General features: G+C 46.4%; 1 protein-coding gene across 4 annotated transcripts in view; it reads left to right on the forward strand.

The window, feature by feature from the left end:
• The first annotated feature begins 632 nt into the window (after positions 1–632).
• mtx3 (metaxin 3) overlaps positions 633–17574 on the forward strand; it is a 34611-nt gene continuing 17669 nt past the window's right edge. For 2 of the 4 annotated variants that reach the window (XM_070879693.1, XM_070879720.1), the window contains exons 1-5: positions 633–734; positions 5186–5255; positions 8381–8457; positions 10044–10136; positions 13973–14155. In XM_070879693.1, the coding sequence (XP_070735794.1) occupies positions 654–734; positions 5186–5255; positions 8381–8457; positions 10044–10136; positions 13973–14155 (504 nt within the window). In that variant the 5' untranslated portion in view covers positions 633–653. Of the gene's footprint in view, positions 735–1101; positions 1200–5185; positions 5270–8380; positions 8458–10043; positions 10137–13972; positions 14156–17574 lie in introns of those variants that run through there. The other 2 variants (XM_070879701.1, XM_070879711.1) reach the window with 2 other exon arrangements.

Below are 17574 nucleotides of genomic sequence, written 5' to 3' on the forward strand. Positions count from 1 at the left end.
CGCCCTCCCAGAGAGAAACATAGAAATTAGGTGCAGCAGTAGGCCATTCGGCCCTTCGAGCTTGCACCGACATTCAATAAGATCATGGCTGATCATTCAACCTCAGTACCCCATTCCTGCTTTCTCTCCATACCCCTTAATCCCTTTAGCCGTAAGGGCCATATCTAACTCCCACTTTGGGCGGTCTTTGACCAGGGACTCCCGGGTGTCAGTGGGGATGTTGCACTTTTAACAGGGAGGCTTTGAGGGTGTCCTTGTAACAGAGCAAAAGGGACTGTTTGCCACAGTCACAAAAGCCAGTTCCACTTTAAGAAAGATTTTGACGCGAGACATTTTGAATAGTTGATTTAAAAGAGCAATCCACCTTCCCACCCCCTACATGGAAAATTAACACTACCCCAGCCCACTTGCTTTTAGATGGCCAAAACCTTTAACTTCTTATTTTAAAAAAAAACTAACCAGTAGCTAAACAGTAATAAATTGTAATAATGCAGGTGCATATTCAGAAACAGGGGGGAGGGGGAGTTGGAAGGCCTGCATTGCGCAGGAGGTTGGTGGTGTCCTGGCTGACACACTGGGCTCCTGCACTAGCAGCATTGTTGCAGCTACACGCCAGACTGAGCGACTGGTTCCGGCTCAAACAGAGCGGGGACATGGCGTCGCCCATGGAGCTGATGTGCTGGGGCGGAGACTGGGGTTTGCCCTCCGTACATACCGACTCTCTCATCATTCTGGTAAAGAAAAACCCGAGCGAGCGCTTTTGTTTTCTCGGCTAATCGTGCACATCGTTATATGCATAAAGAATAAAGGCGCTCAGGTTTTTTTTTATTGCATCGCGTGTTAGACTTAAATGTTTACTGCAGACGCTCACTGAACAAAAAAAAAACTGGATGCATAACTTTTCACAAAATTGCAAAATAATAAAACGGTGCTTTTACGGAGCTCCTGCGTATGTGCGTGTATGTGTGTTTTGCAGCCAGTGCCCAGTGACCTGTCACTCAAGGTCAAACCCTCTCCAGGGTGACCCTGCCACCAATACTGGGTGCAGGGGGTGGGAGTGTATACACTGGTGCATTCTGCACTCAGTTGATGAAACCTCAACCGGACCTGGTGTATTAAAGAAGCGAACGGCACTTTGGGGGTTTGGCAAATTCATCTTGACTGTAAATGACTAGCACTGCTGTGGTGCAGAGTTGCTTGTGAGTCAAGCTTGGGTTGTGCTGTCAACGTTGGGGAGGTAGTGGGAGTGATCTTAAAAGAGTATAACCACTTTTAAACCCATATGGAGCTGTGCTTGTTACATCACAAAAGGCCATATGTTGAAACCTGAATGATGCTCGGCACGTCTGTATATTTCTGTTCTTCAATAGATTCACAGGTTTATTTTTCAATGCAGGAAAATAAACTCTGGAGTGTATATATTTTTTTGTTTTCTGTGGTGTTACATAGAGAATAAAGCAGATTTGAAACTAACACACAGGGTGAAGTATTAATTGCAGTGCAATTCAAGGCAATCATCATCATCATCGTACTCAGTCCCCCAGAATTGAGGAAGACTTGCTTCCACTCCTGAAGTGAGTTCTTTGGTGGCTGAACAGTCCAATACGAGAGCCACAGACTCTGTCACAGGTGGGGCAGATAGACATTGAGGGAAAGGGTGGGTGGGACTGGTTTGCCGCACACTCTTTCCGCTGTCTGCGCTTGTTTTCTGCATGTTTTCGATGTTGAGACTCGAGGTGCTCAACGCCCTCTCGGATGCACTTCCTCTACTTAGGACAGTCTTGGGCCAGGGCCTCCCAGGTGTCAGTGGGGATGTTGCACTTTATCAGGGAAGCTTTGAGGGTGTCCTTGTAGCGTTTCTGCTGCCCACCTTTGGCTCGTTTGCCGTGAAGGAGCTCCGAGTAGAGCACTTGCTTTGGGAGTCTTGTGTCTGGCATGCGGACTATGTGGCCTGCCCAGCGGAGCTGATCAAGTGTGGTCAGTGCTTCAATGCTGGGGATGTTAGCCTGGTCGAGGACGCTGATGTTGGTGCGCCTGTCCTCCCAGGGGATTTGTAGGATCTTGCAAAGACATCGTTGGTGATATTTCTCCAGCAACTTGAGGTGTTTACTGTACATGGTCCATGTCTCTGAGCCATACAGGAGGGCAGGTATTACTACAGCCCTGTAGACCATGAGCTTAGTGGCAGTTTTGAGGGCCTGGTCTTTTTTTTTCCCTCAGGCGACCGAAGGCTGCACTGGCGCACTGCAGGTGGTGTTGGATCTCGTCGTTGATGCCTGCTCTTGTTGATGAGGCTCCCGAGATATGGGAAGTGGTCCACGTTGTCCAGGGCTGCGCCGTAGATCTTGATGACTGGGGGGCAGTGCTGTGCGGTGAGGACAGGCTGGTGTAGGACCTTTGTTTTACGGACGTTTAGGGTAAGGCCCATGCTTCCGTACACCTCAGTAAATACGTCGACTATGTCCTCGAGCGCGGCCTCTGTATGTGCACAGACGCAGGCATCGTCAGCGTACTGTAGCTCGACGACAGAGGTTGGGGTGGTCTTGGATCTGGCCTGGAGACGGCGCAGGTTGAATAGGTTCCCACTAGTTCTGGAGTTTATTTCCACTCCGGCGGGGAGCTTATTGACTGTGAAGTGCAGCATGGCAGCGAGGAAGATTGAGAAGAGGGTTGGGGCGATGACATATTGAGGGATGTAGCTGAAATGTACTATAGACCAGTGTAAGGTGCATTTGGAAGAAATGTATGACAATAATTGCTCTGCTTACCTAGTCAAGGGGCGATGAGGAGATTCAGGAGTGATGGTAGACTCAAAAAAACTTACCACGTCCAATCATAGTGGAGCAACTACTAAAAAAGCAAACAGAATGCTGAGCATAGTTCTGAGGTTGGGCTGAAGCTCTCTTGAGCAGTGGTCAAATACACTTTGGGTGCTTGGTTTAGTTCTAGTCATTGAGGCACAGGGAATTATTCAAACCCAGAAAGTGGTGCAAAGGGCATTACGGCTCTCCCTAGTGTCAGAGGACTGAGTTTATGAGGAAAGGTTCAACTACATAGAAGTTACAACACGGCAAGACACTATTCTGCCCATCCATGTTGGCGTTTACCCTCTGACCAAGCACATTTGGATTGTCCTGTCTTGAAAGATGGCAAATGGGAATAAATTTTCCAGAAGTATATAAGAATACTTTAGTAATATAGTGTTCTGGATGAAGTTTGTCTATTTCAGGTTAAACCATAACTGCAGGACAAGGGATGTGGGTGCTAACTGATCAAAGGCAAGTTAAGGACTTGTGTCACAAATCACTTCAACAGCGAGTGCTCAATACCTGAAATGGCCTTTCAGGATAGTGTAATGGAGTGGAGAAAAAGCTCTGGAATCTTTCAAGATGTGGTTAGATGCTATAATGGGGATTTGTAGATTTCTATGAGCCAGATGGGCCAAAAAACCTCTCTTTCATTTTATTTATCTTTGTGATGTTGTAAACTGTGTGAAGCTCAAGTGGTATTAATATCCTCTTGAACCTGTGTGTTGGAAGCACACGCCACTGCATTATTATGCTTTATAATATTATTTATGAGTGGACCCTGTGACAATTGTTCTGGTTAACTTTTTAATAAAAATCTTTTTTTTTCCCTGGCACCAAAAAAAAAGATAATAGGTTTTGAGTTTCTGTAAATTAAATTACAATTTATCCAAAAATGTTTTTCCAGCGGCAAAATGAGGTCCGATTTTTACTGAAAATGACAAAGCAATGTTCTGCCATGTATTTTGTGTGGGTAGCCAGATAGAATGGACTGTGTTACATGGCAAGAACCTCAAATATATCTATATGGGTTATTTGCTTAAGAATGCATAGCAACACATTGCTATTAAGAACGAGTTTGTTAAACCTTTGTTAATAAACCATCACATTACCAGTTCATCCACAAGGCTCACAACTGCATACCACATTGTGGATGACGTAGATTCAACTGACTGGGGTTTTATTGAGTCTTGTGAACATCACATGACTGGCTAAGCCACTCACAATGCAAACCGCTCTACAGCTATTTTAATATAACTTTAAATCAAGTGCCCCCTTTTAGTAAGGGCACTAGAACCCACAAATTTACAAATGAACTGGGAACTTTGCTGTTCCCAGGGGTGATGATACACTCCAGTCCCTCCGGTGCCGCAACAGCTCCAAAAACCTGTGAGCATACTCTCAGGTGCATACATTACAATGTCAAAAGGGCTCAAGTTTCACAATCTCTATTTATGACGTAGTAGAAACATCAAGATGGGTTACTGCCCTAAAACAAGCTGCAGCTGGAGTCATATGTATGTGGATGGTTTAATTCTTATGGGAAAAGCAACTGTCATGTATCAGAGTCTGTAGTCAGCACATGATTTGAGCAGAAATATTGTAATATGTAGTAATCATTTTTTATTTCACTGCATTTTGCACTCTACTTCCTGTATCCTACCTCGCACCAAGTCTTGCTCGCCCATCACCCCTGGGCTTGCTGACCTACATTGGCTCCTGCTCCAGCAACGTTTCGACTTTGATATTCTCATCCTTGTTTTCTAATTCCTACATGACCTCGCCCCTCCCTATCGCTGTAACCTCCTCCAGCCCTACAACCCACCGAGATCTCTGCGCTCCTCCAATTCTGGCCTTTTGTGCATCCCTGATGTCCTTCATTGCAGCATTGGCAGCCATGCCTTCAATGCAGAGGTCCGAAGTTCTGGAATTCCCTCCGTAAACCCCTCTGCATCTCTCTCTTCTCTTAAGTCGCTCCTTAAAACTTACCTCTTTGAACAAGCTTTTGGTCAACTGTCCTAATGTCTCTATGCAGCTCGATGTCAACATTTATCTGATAGCGCTCCTGTGAAGTGCTTTGGGACATTTTACTAGTTAAAGGTGCTATATAAATATAAGTTGTGTCTAGTGTGATAAATAGCCCTTAAAGGCTGCTATGCTGAAGTCAGATTTGAGTAGAAACTGCTTTATTCTTTATCTATCGCACCGCTGGTATCAAGTGAATACTTGAAACTGTTGCAAAAATTTAGAAATAATGATGTTCCTCACTGAGGAGTGGAAAATACAATTCCTGAACCCCCTCTTTTATATAAAAAATGTTTTTTGAAAGTTAAATTTTCCTGCATATAATGTACACCTCTATCCTTTTTTCACTGCAGGCATATGTCAAATTTACTCGGGCGCCTCTGAAAGTGTACTTTATTAATAATCCATGGAAAACACCTACAGGTACGATTTAAAAAGTATGTAAACTGCAGTACATCTTATCTAAAGCTTTCTGTATTAGCTGGAGTACCAGTGTTGTCACTAGGATCTCAGTAATGCAGAATGATAACCCTCTTCTTTTTAAAAAAAAAACTGTTCTATTATGTCCTATCCATTTGAACTGTAAAATACTGTCAACAGGACAATAACATTTTGTCCTCGCAAACTTATATTGCGAGATGACTGAGCTCTATTATGTTAGTGAAGTAACCGTGGAAGCAATTTGAGATGATGCATTTAGAATATTACACGAGAAATATATTGGCTTAAGTGCAGTTTTTCCCCAATGAACTAAAGAAGCATAGTGATAATGCTGTCGTGAAAGTCCTTTCAAATTATGCCCCTATTTCTTTCACAGATGGAAACCGCATTTGCTACTGGTTATAAATCTTGCCCACAAAGGGTGATCAAGAGATGTCTGACCCTTTATCTGCCAGCCAATAATGGGTTTGAGTGGCTCCAAATCAGCTCACAAACGAGTCTGAAATACTGAGCTTTACTGAAGTCAGTAGAGAAACTCTGGGTTGCATGAGCCCTTCCCCATAACTGAGATCGTAGATTAGCTGAAGAGGAAGATGGAAATCCATGAATAAGAATGATATATTTCTGAACCGGTAATATTAATCTTCACAATTTTAAGACAGACCAGTGAGGAGGAATATTGTCCCAGCCTTTCTTTCCCTTTTAATTACAGCATGTGATCTGCATAATGGTGGGTTTTCCTCTGTGAAGTATTGTGACTTATATGGATGTAATTATTTATGGCTGACTAAAACTGGATAGTCTCTATGTAGATTATAAAGTTTTCTGTAGTTAGTTTAGCACTTGAGAATTTAAAAAAAGTGCACAGGCCATTTGGTCCAACAAGCCTACCAACTTGTGGTTGAATTCTTCATTTCCTTCTCATTCCAGAAACTTTTCTTGCCTCTTGAACCCATTCATTTAAGTTGATTCAATGGCCTTCCTTGGTCATTTATTTGATTAGTCTATTCATCATAGGTGGTCCCTTGAACGAGAATGACTTGCTTCCACCAGAGTTCACAGATGTTTCAATGAAGGACCTGATGTTCCAGTCCTGAACTCCAATTGAGGGGGTGGAAGATGCCTGTGCGTGGATTTTTTTTACCATGTGCTGACCATTGCACATCAGCCACCACACGGGCTCGACAGAGCTCGGCCTTTATCCAGTGGCAAGGGTTGGACCAGGACGACTGGAGACCTGCTCTGCTGCACGGACCTAGTGCGCACACATACCGCAGTGTGGGCTGGCCCGTGCTGCCCCTGGGCCCTTGGCTCCTCTGGACCCTGTACCCTCATTCGCCCCTTATTCGCCACACTTTCGCCCACGACGTTCCAGGTCCCGGCGCTCCAGCTCGATTTATAGAAATTGGTCTATTATCCTTTGGGTGAAAAAAGTTCGCCTGACTTCCCTTCCTACTTTTGAATTTCTAACTTTCAACTTGTGTGTTTGAGCCCTTCATCATTTTGAGCAATTTGCCTGGAATAACTTTGTCAATTCCCTTCATAATATGAAAAGCTAGTTAAAGCAGTAGCAGAGCCACACAGATTAGCTAAGTATCAGGTTTGATCCCCAATCTGTACTGTTGGCTGATCGCCAGCGCTGTTGTGGAATAGTAGAATTGGTCTTGATACCCCCAAGGTTAGCAGGGGAAAAACCTTGGCCAAGTTCCTATTCCTGATGGCTGTCCAGTGACCTTTGTAGGAGCAGCGTGGAGGCCACTTCAGGGAGCAGTGCGAGCTGGTGCAGGAGTGCGGCGACTTGGAAAAGGGCGACTGGATTGGACGTCACCAAAATCAAAGTCGCTGATTGGGGCGTGGGCAGGTACAACAGGAGAGGCCACCAGCAGCAGAGGAGTGGCGAGGTCGAGGCAAAGGAGCAGAGAGAGATTGTAGAGCGACATGATCAGAGCTCAGGAGAGGCGTGGGTTCGAGGCCCAGAAGAGGCGAGGGCCCGGGGCAGCATGGGCCAGCCCACACTGATATGTGTGCGCACTAGGTCCTTGCAGCAGAGCTGGTCTCCAGTCGTCTTGGTTAATCCTTGCCACTGGAACAAGACCGCGCTCTGTCAAGCCCGTGTGGTGACTGATGTGCAACAGTCACCACACGTTAAAAAAATCCAAGCACGGTCATCTTCCACCCTTCAACATGTAGTTCGGGACCTGGAATATTAGGTCCTTCATTGAAACACCTGTGAACTCATCCCTTTTTGATGTGGAAGCAAGTCTTCCTCGATACGAGGGACTGCCTAAGAAATGAAGTAGATGTGAGCGTGTCTTGACTTCGGATGGTCCGACAATCTTCCAACATTTCCCATATAGAGAGATGAAAAATGTCCACTTTGGTGAAGTACCAGAGGGCAACGAGGGAACCAGCAGCTTCAGGAGAGGAGATGGGGAAAACATTAGAAGAAAAACAATGTTGAAATTTTTAATGGTCACCTTCAAAACTTTTTCCAAGGAGACCAAGCCTAATTTCCTTAATTAATTATCTCTCTAACCTCTCCAGGGCAAGAATCCACTCCCGCTCCTTTATCCAAAATACTGCAGATGCTGGAATCTGAAATAAAAACAGAAAATGATGGAAATCTCATCAGGTCAGGCAGCATCTGTGGAGCGAAGCAGATACTGCGAGACCTGCTGAGATTTCCAGCATTTTCTGTTTTTATTGCCACCCCTTTACGATCAGGTGACCAAGTAGAGGTTGAGTTGGAAATTCCGAGACTGTTACTGCTTTGTACGCAGGCAGCGGAAGGAGCGTGCAGCAAACCCGTCCCACCCACCCTTTCCTTCAACGACTGTCTGTCCTACCTGTGACAGAGACTGTAATTTCTGTATTGGACTGCTCAGTCATCTGAGGACACCTTTGAGTGGAAGCAAGTCTTCCTCGATTTCGAGGGACTGCCTATGATGATGATGATTATTACTTGTTTATAGAGCCCTGCACTACATATCCATATCTTCTTTTGAGTAGCTCCTGGGATCTTCGTAACTCTGCAACAGTGTATCACACAGATGGTAATGTTATAGTGAAAACCACTTTATAATTTTATGATTTTCCCTCGTTTACAGGAGACATTCCGGTATTGATTTCAGATAATATGAACTTTGTGCAACCTGAAAATATTCTGAATTTCCTGAGAAAACAGGTATGTTTTTTGTGCCAAGTGAATTCAATGAAAGTGGATGCTCGCAGAGTAATTGGAGGGGAGCAAGTTGGATTTTACTCCTGTGAGGAATATGTAGGGCAGGTTCGTGTTTGCAGTGTATTGTTTTTATTGATTTTCATAAGCTTTGGAACAAAGTGCCTCACGTGGCTCACATAATGAGTACATGGAAGTAAATGACTAAATCTTAGATTTTATCTGAGATGTGTATGCCAGCTCCAAGATCTGTGTAAGGGTGATGACATGAATCTATTTAACTCAAAACAAAAGGAAGACTTGCATTTATGTGCTGAGGGAGTGCTGCACTGTCGGAGGTGCCGTCTTTCGGATGAGACATTAAGCCGAAGCCCCGTCTGCTCTCTCAGATGGACATAAAAGATCCCATGGCAATATTTCGAAGAAGAGTGGGGGTGTTATCCCTGGTATCCTGACCAATATTTATCCCTCAATCAACACAACAAAAAAACCAGATTATCTGTCATTATCACATTGCTGTTTGGGGGAGTTTGCTGTGCACAAGTTGGCTGCTGCGTTTCCCACATTACAACAGTGACTACACTCCAAAAAAAGTACTTCGATTGGCTGTAAAACACTTTGAGACGTCCGGTGGTCGTGAAAGGCACTATATAAATCCAAGTCTGTCATTCTTTGTAATTCTTTCTTCAACAACAACAGCAATTGTATTTATTTGGCGCCTTTAACGTAGTGAAACATCTCAAGGTGCTTCACAGGTGTATTATGAGACAAAAAATTTGACACCGAGCCACATAAGGAGAAATTAGAGCAGGTGACCAAAAGCTTGGCCAAAGAGGTAGGTTTTGAGAAGCGCCTTGAAGGAGGAAAGAGAAGTGGAGAGGTTTAGGCAGGGAATTCCAGAGCTTGGGGCCTAGGTAACAGAAGGCACGGCCACCAATGGTTGAGGGATGCTCAAGAGGCCAAAATTAGAGGAGCGCAGACATCTCTGGGATGGGGTGGGGGGAGGGGGGGGGTGGCGGGAGTGGTTGTGGAGCTGGAGGAGATTACAGAGATGGGGAGGGGCGAGGCCATGGAGGGCTTTGAAAGCAAGGATGAACATTTTGAAATCGAGGTGTTGCTTAAACGGGAGCCAATGTAGATCAGCGAGCACAGGGGTGATGGGTGAGCAGGACCTTGGTGCGAATTAGGATACGGGTTGCCAAGTTTTGGATCACCTCTAATTTACGTAGGGTAGAATGTGGGAGGCCAGCCAGCAGTGAAAAAGATCCTAATAACAAATGCTATTTCTAACTTTTTTCCCCTCTTGTTAGCATGTACTCTTGATGCTGGCAATAGAGAAGCGCACCAATCCTAACAGTGCTTGCTGTAAAGAGGCACACAAGAGTGCTGCCAGCGTTGGATGTAAAGGCAGCTTAGCTGTAACATATATTGAGCAGGAATTGAGGGCGCAGAGCGGTGTCGGCTATAAAGAAGTTGATTGAGCACAAAGGACATTGAATCTTTCCCACTGCAGGTTTCAAAATACAAGAATTAAAAACCCATTGTTATTACTCATTCAACAATGAATTTACTCTCTTTGTTTTATTTGACAGAAATACAACGCGGACTATGAATTAACAGCTAAAGAGGGAGCCGACACGCTGGCATTTATTGCACTAATAGAAGAGAAGCTTCGTCCAGCATTGGTAAATAATTCAAGCAGCATATTCTCTACTGGCATTCCTCAATTCGAGTTTCCCTTTTACAGCTCCATAAAATTAAGATTCTTGAATTTCTGAGTCCTGTTAAGAATTCAGTGTTTGTTCCTCCCAGAATTCAGTGTTTGTTCCTCCCATCTGACGCACTACTGAATAACCCTTCTGCATCTTTGCTGAACAGAAGATGTTTTCTCAGAGACTAACAATAAATGGGTTCCCTCCATGTCAAATCTTCCAACACTTCTGTCACTTAACCCTGTCGTGCGTCAAGATTCTTTTTGACCACACTTTTTTCCCCCCACGGAGGATTTGGAAAAGTAGTTACTTTTAATGCTGGATTTATAAAGGTGATAGGTATTAATTATCAGACAAAAGGGGTAATTAAAATGCTGAACAGAAGATGTTTTCTCCGAAATTAACAATAAATGATTCATTAGCTTGTTTAAGTTTTCAAAAAAAATACCTCTCGCCCTTTGTGTTGCAAAACCCTTCGATCTCTCTCTGTCTGTTTGTGAAGTGGGGGGAATAAGAGACATAAGGACTATGTAAAAAGGCAGAAAAAGCTGCTGAGGCAGAAAGGGCCCAGAAAACAATAAAGGCAACTTGTATTTATATAGTGCCTTTAACATAGTGAAACATCCCAAGGAGCTTCACAAGAGTATTATGAGACAACAAAAATTCAAATTTTCAAAGACTTTCAAAAAAAAATCAGACTGCAGAGGAGTTGGTCTGTCTAAGACAAGAAAGGTGACTCACTGAAGTGAGGTAGTATAGCGTGTTGATTATTTTAATGTTCTTGCATGGAGATAAACTGTATAGATTTGAATAAATGGATTTAATCATCATTATTGCTCTGTACATTCACCCTGCAGTGGATCAAAGCAGCTTAACGATTTGAATCAAGCCTATCCTCATCTAGTTTCTCAACTGAGTCTCCTGTCAGTGATTTGAAGAAATAAATGTGCAAAAAACGAGTTGTTTAGTTCAGATCATGGGCGAGGGTTGGGGGTGGTGATGGCCCACTGTTACATCCCCGATCATTCTATTGTACAGGTAGATATAGGGGCAGTGTGAATCAACATCAATAAAAGAAAGGCACTCGCAACACTTCGAGGAGTGACAGAAACCACTGGACCTGAGAATGTACCTACATAATTCGACATTAAATCCATAACAATCACTTAATATGCAGTTGTTTTGATGGGCTTAGTATAACAATGGCACTTTTTGTATTTTCTGATTTCTTTCTTCACTGATTTATTTATACAAGTAATTTAAATTGTCATTGATTGTTAGAATAATGCATATTATTCACATTCTATGAGTCAGTAATTATATATTTTTTATTTGTTCACGGGATGTGGGCGTCGCTGGCAAGGCCAGCATTTATTGCCCATCTCTAATTGCCCTTGCGAAAGTAGTGGTGAGCCACCGCCTTGAACCGCTGCAGGCCGTGTGGTTAAGGTACTCCCGAAACAAGCACTCTACTCCGAGCTCCGTCACGGCAAGCGAGTCCCAGGAGAGCAGGGAAAATGCTTCAAGGATGCCTTCAAATCCTCCTTGAAAAACTGTAACATCCCCACCAACTCTTTGGAATCCCTGGTCCATGTCTGCTCAAGATGGGGGCGAAGCATTCGAAAAAGCACCGAACACTTTGAGTTTCTTCGTCGGGAGCACATGGAGGCCAAGTACTAACAGCGGAAGGAGCATACGACAAACCAAGCAGCCCACCCACCTGTCCCTTCAAACACCAGCTGCCCCACCTATGACTCAGTCTGTAGATCCCGCATTGGACTCATTAGTCACCTTAGAACTTGTGTTAATGTGGAAGCAAGTCATCCTGGACTCCAGGGGACTGCCGAATACAAAGTTGCTCCCACAGTACTGTTACGGAGTGAGTTCCAGGATTTTGACCCAGCGACGATGAAGGAATGGCGATATTATTCCAAGTCAGGATGGTGTGTAACTTGGAGGGTAACTGGCAGCTGATGGTGCTCCCATGCGCCTGCTGCCCTTGTACTTCTTGGTGGTAGAGATCTCAGGTTTGGGAGGTGCTGCCGAAGAAGCCTTGGCGAGTTGCTGCAGTGCATCTTGTAGATGGTACACACTGTAGCCACAGTGCGCCAGTGATGGAAGGAATGAATGTTTAAGGTGGTGGATGGGGTGTTAATCAAGCAGGCTGCTTTGCCCTGGATGGTGTTGAGCTTCTTGAGTATTGTTGGAACTGCACTCATCCAGGCAAGTGGAGAGTATTCCATTACACTCCTGCCTTGTGCCTTGTAGATGGTGGAAAGGCTTTGGGGAGTCAGAAGGTGAGACACTCGCCACAGAATACCCAGCCCTTGACCTCCTCTTGTGCCACAGTATTTATGTGGCTGGTCCAGTTAAGTTTCTGGTCAATGGTGATCCCCAGGATGTTGATGGTAGGGGATTCAGTGATGGTAATGCTGTTGAATATCAAGGGGTGGTGGTTAGACTCTCGCTAGTTGGGGATAATCATTGCCTGGCACTTGTGGCGTGAACGTTACTTGCTACTTATCAGCCCAAGCCTGAATGTCGTCCAGGTCTTGCTGCATGCGGGCATGGACAGCTTCATTATCTGATGAGTTGCGAATGGCACTGGACACTGTAATCATCAGCAAACATCCCCACTTCTGACCTTATGATGGAGGGAAGGTCATTGATGAAGCAGCTGAAGATGATTGGGCCTGGGACACTGCTCTGAGGAACTCCTGCAGCGACGTCCTGGGCTGTGATGATTGATCTCCAACAACCAGTGGAGAGTTTTCTCCCTGATTCCCATTGACTTCAGTTTTACTGGGACTCCTTGATGCCACACTCGGTCAAATGCTGCCTTTATTTCAAGGGCAGTTGCTCTTGTCTATTTTGGACCAAGGCTGTAATGAGATCTAGAGCCGAGTGATCCTAAACTAAGCTTCAGTGAGCAGGTTATTGGGAGTAAGTGCCACTTGATAGCACTGTCGATGACACGTCCATCACTTTGCTGATTATTGAGAGTAGACTGATGGGGCAGTAATTAGATGGATTGGATTTAGCCTTTTTATGGACCGGACATTCCTGGGCAGTTTTCCACATTGTAGGATAAATACCAGTGTTGTAGCTGTACTGGAACAACTTGGCTGGAAGCGCGGCTAGTTCTGGAGCCCAAGTCTTCAGCACGATAGCTGGGATGTTGTCGGGACCCATGGCCTTTGTTGTATCCAGTGCGCTCAACTGTTTCTTGATATCACGTGGAGTGAATCGAATTGCCGGAAGGCTAGCTTCTGTGATGGTGGGGACCTCCAGGAGTGCTGTGAATCATCCACTCGGCACTTCTGGCTGAAGATGGTTGGAAACGCTTCAGCCTTGTATTTTGCACTCGGACGTTGGCTCTGCCATCATTGAGGATGGGGATATTCATGGAGCCTCCATTTCTCCCATTAGTTGTTTAATGGTCCGCCACCATTCACGACTGGATGTGGCAGGACTACAGAGCTTTGATCTGATCCGTTGATTGTGGGGTCGCTTAGCCCTGTCTATAGCAAGCTGCTTCCACTGTTTAGTTTGCATGTAGTCCTGTGCTGCAACTTCTCCAGCTTGGCATCTCATTTTTAGGTATGTCTGGTGCTGCTCCTGGCATGCTCTTCTACATTTCTCATTGAACCAGATCAAATTCTAGAATAACTTGATTTAAACTTTAAAATATTCTGGGGAAAAACATCTCGCTGTGCCTTACCTAAGGAGCGCCAACTTACTGTACAAGTTTAGAACTTAATGTTTTATACATGCACTTACAGATGAAGTTTTATGACCTTTCTGTACAGCTGCACACTTTCTGGGTTGATATTGAGAATTATTGCAATCTGACCCGACCATGGTTTGCTTCAAGAATCCCCTTCCCGTTGAACTTCTACTTACCAGGACAGATGTCAAGATCTGCAATGAATCAGATCGCCCTGACCAGAGGAGAGCCGCCATTCTACAATGTCAAGGAGATAGAATCACAGGTAAGGGAGCGTTCTGATCACTAATCGCTAAATGGGACAAAGTACAAAACCATTTAATTGAACAAGCTAAAGTTAGAAATTCCAATTGACTTCGTTTTGGAAGGCATTTATTTTACACCTTCCCCTCTCATTAGAAAAATAGGATAAACTGTTGTCAATCGTGATGTTTATAAAATATAAACATATTTTGCTACCATCCGGCAACTTTCCACCCTCAGTCTCCCACCTCCCACTGTCTAAACTTCCCCTAGCCCTAATAGACCCTAATAGGGGGTCTTCAACACTTAAATCCCTATGCTAAACCCAACCCTGCGAATCCCATAAGATCAGGCTACCTCAGGCTTCCCACCACACCACCCATCAGTGACGACGACTGGGGTCCTCGATTCACGACGATGCCCGGCGAGCAGGTGAGCCTCCGACCATGCGTCCGGGCCTTCACTCGTCCAGCGGCGATCGGGCCTCTCCTTCCCCACAGGTGACCTCCTCCTCCTTCAGCGACGACAGGAGCTCTCCTTTTCCTCCTGCAGCACGTGGTGAGCATCATGCCATGACCCCCCTGACCTCCCCACTCTGAACCCCAGTGGGCCACTGACCCTCCCAATGCCTGCCCCCAACCAAGCCTCGGACCACCTACCATCAAGGGCGCTTCTCCGCGCTGAGCCTGCGGCCAACATCTCGCCATAGGCAATTAGGCCCATATAGCAGTGCCAGGTCTCCAGTCATCTTGGAGCCCTTTGCCGCTGGATCAAGACATTGCTCAGCTAAGCCTGTGTGGTAGTCGGTGTGCAATGGCCACCCCCCTTTAAAAGAACTCTGGCATGGGCATATTCCACTCCTTTAACATGAAGTTCGGGACCTGGAACGTCAGGACCCTCATGGACAACCTGAACAGCGACCAGCCGGAATGCGCATCGCCATAGTTGCCTGGGAACTTAGATGCTTTGATATCGACATCGCCGCCCTAAGCGAGACCTAGTGGGCAGGGAAAGGCCAGCTCAAGGAACAAGGTGGAGATTACACCTTCTGGAAAGGGAAACCAGAGGAAGAACGCTGCCTCCACGGAGTCGGCTTTGCCATCAAAAACGAGCTGGTCGACTGCCTTAAAGACTCCCCCTGTGGGGTTAGCGAATGCCTCATGACTCTTCGACTCACTCTATCCCGGAATCAATGCGCCACAGTCATCAGTGCGTATTCCCCAACACTCGATGCAACAGAGGGTTTCTACTCCAACCTCACAAAATCCCTGTCCTGCGCCCCCGCGGATGACAAACTGATCCTCCTTGATGACTTCAACGCCAGGGTCGGCAAGGACACAGCCCTCTGGGGAGGCGTGATTGGCAGAGAGGGAGTGGGGAAAGCCAACTCCAGTGGTTCCCTACTCCTGATAAAATGTCTTGAACACGAACTTGTTATCACCAACACCTTGTTCCGCCAGAGGGTGAAATACAAGGCATCGTGACAACACCCTCGCCCCAAACACTGGCACCTGCTCGACTATGTCATCGTCCAAGCCAGGGATCACAAGAATGTGCGCATCACCTGTGCCATGACAGGAGCTGGACGGACCACCGCCTAATCCGATCCATCATCGACATCAACATAGCCCCAAAGCGGAGGGGGCAGCAGAAGCCGTGCCACAAAAAAGTAAATGCCAGGGCACTTAAGGACCCAGCTAAGAGAGCCCTATACAGCCAGTGCCTCACAGCTAACCTGGCATGCCTTGACCCTGAGACACAATGCCCACAGCGCTTAGTCTGCCCTCCAGGCCTCCATAACCAATGCCTGCAAAGAGACACTTGGTCACTCAACCAGGAAACACCAGGACTGGTTTGATGAGAATGATCAGGAGATCCAAGAGCTAATAGATCACAAGCGCAGGGCATTTCTGAGCCTTAAACAACAACCCAACTCGGGAGCAGCAAAGCAGCATTACAGGCGGCTCAAGGTTGAGGTCCAACAAAAAACCTGGGACCTAAAGAACAGGTGGTGGATGGAGAAAGCTCAGGAGATACAGCAGCTGGCCGACAGCCATGATGTGCGAGGATTCTTCATCGCAGTCAAGGCCGCCTATGCTCCAAACACCCAAGGCCCCCACCCCACTGCTGGCCAAGAACGGGAAATCAAAGACACCGAGGCTGGAAGGAACACTTCAAAGATCTCCTCAACCGAGACTCTGCCTTTGACTCGAGTATTCTTGACTCCATCCCGCAGCATGCTACCCGCCACCACCTCAGTGAGACCCCAACACTGCATGAGGTAGAAAAAGCCATAAGGCAGCTTAAGAACAACAAGGCTTCGGTAGCAGATGGAATCCCTGCCGAGACATTGAAGTATGGCGGAGAGGCACTACTGGCGCGAATACATGACCTCATCTCCCTCATTTGGAGGGAGGAGAGCATGCCGGGAGATTTCAGAGATGCAGTAATCGTGACCATCTTTAAAAAAGGGGACAAGTCCGACTGCGGCAACTACAGAGGAATATCCCTGCTATCAGCCACTGGGAAGGTTGTCGCTAGAGTCCTTCTCAACCGTCTTCTCCCTGTGGCTGAGGAGCTCCTCCCGGAGTCACAGAGCGGATTTCGTCCCCGACGAGGCACAATGGACATGATCTTTGTGGCGCGACAGCTGCAGGGAACAGCATCAGCCCTTATACATGGCCGCCTTCGACCTTACAAAGACCTTTGATACTCAACCGTAAGGGTCTATGGAGCAGCGTCCTCCGTTTCGGATGCCCCCAAAAGTTCGTCACCATCCTCCACCTGCTCCATGACAACATGCAGGCCGTGATCCTTGCCAACAGATCTATTACAGACCCAATCCACGTCCGGACCGGGGTCAAGCAGGGCTGCGTCATCGCCCCAACCCTCTTCTCAATCTCCCTCGCTGCCATGCTCCACCACCACGTCAACAAGCTCCCCGCTGGAGTGGAACTAAACTACAGAGCCAGTGGGAAGCTTTTCAACCTACGCCATCTCCAGGCCAGGTCCAAGACCACCCCAACCTCTGTCATCGAGCTACAGTACACGGACAACGTCTGCGTCTGCGTGCATACAGAGGCTGAACTCCAGGACATAGTCGACGTATTTACTGAGGCGTACGAAAGCATAGGCCTTATGCTAAACATCCGTAAGACAAAGGTCCTCCACCAGCCTGTCCTCATTACACAGCACTGCCCCCCAGTCATCAAAATCCACGGCGCGGCCCTGGACACCGTGGACCACTTCCCATATCTTGGGAGCCTCCTGTCAACAAGAGCAGGCATTGACAAGTTCCAACACCGTCTCCAGTGCACCAGTGCAGCCTTCGGCCGCTTGAGGAAAAGTGTTTGAAGACCGGCCCTCAAAACTACCACCAAGCTCATGGTCTACAGGGCTGTAGTAATACCCACCCTTCTGTATTGCTCAGAAATATGGACC

This window comes from Pristiophorus japonicus, chromosome 1 (genome assembly GCF_044704955.1).
Source record: "Pristiophorus japonicus isolate sPriJap1 chromosome 1, sPriJap1.hap1, whole genome shotgun sequence".
Lineage (NCBI taxonomy): Eukaryota > Metazoa > Chordata > Chondrichthyes > Pristiophoridae > Pristiophorus > Pristiophorus japonicus.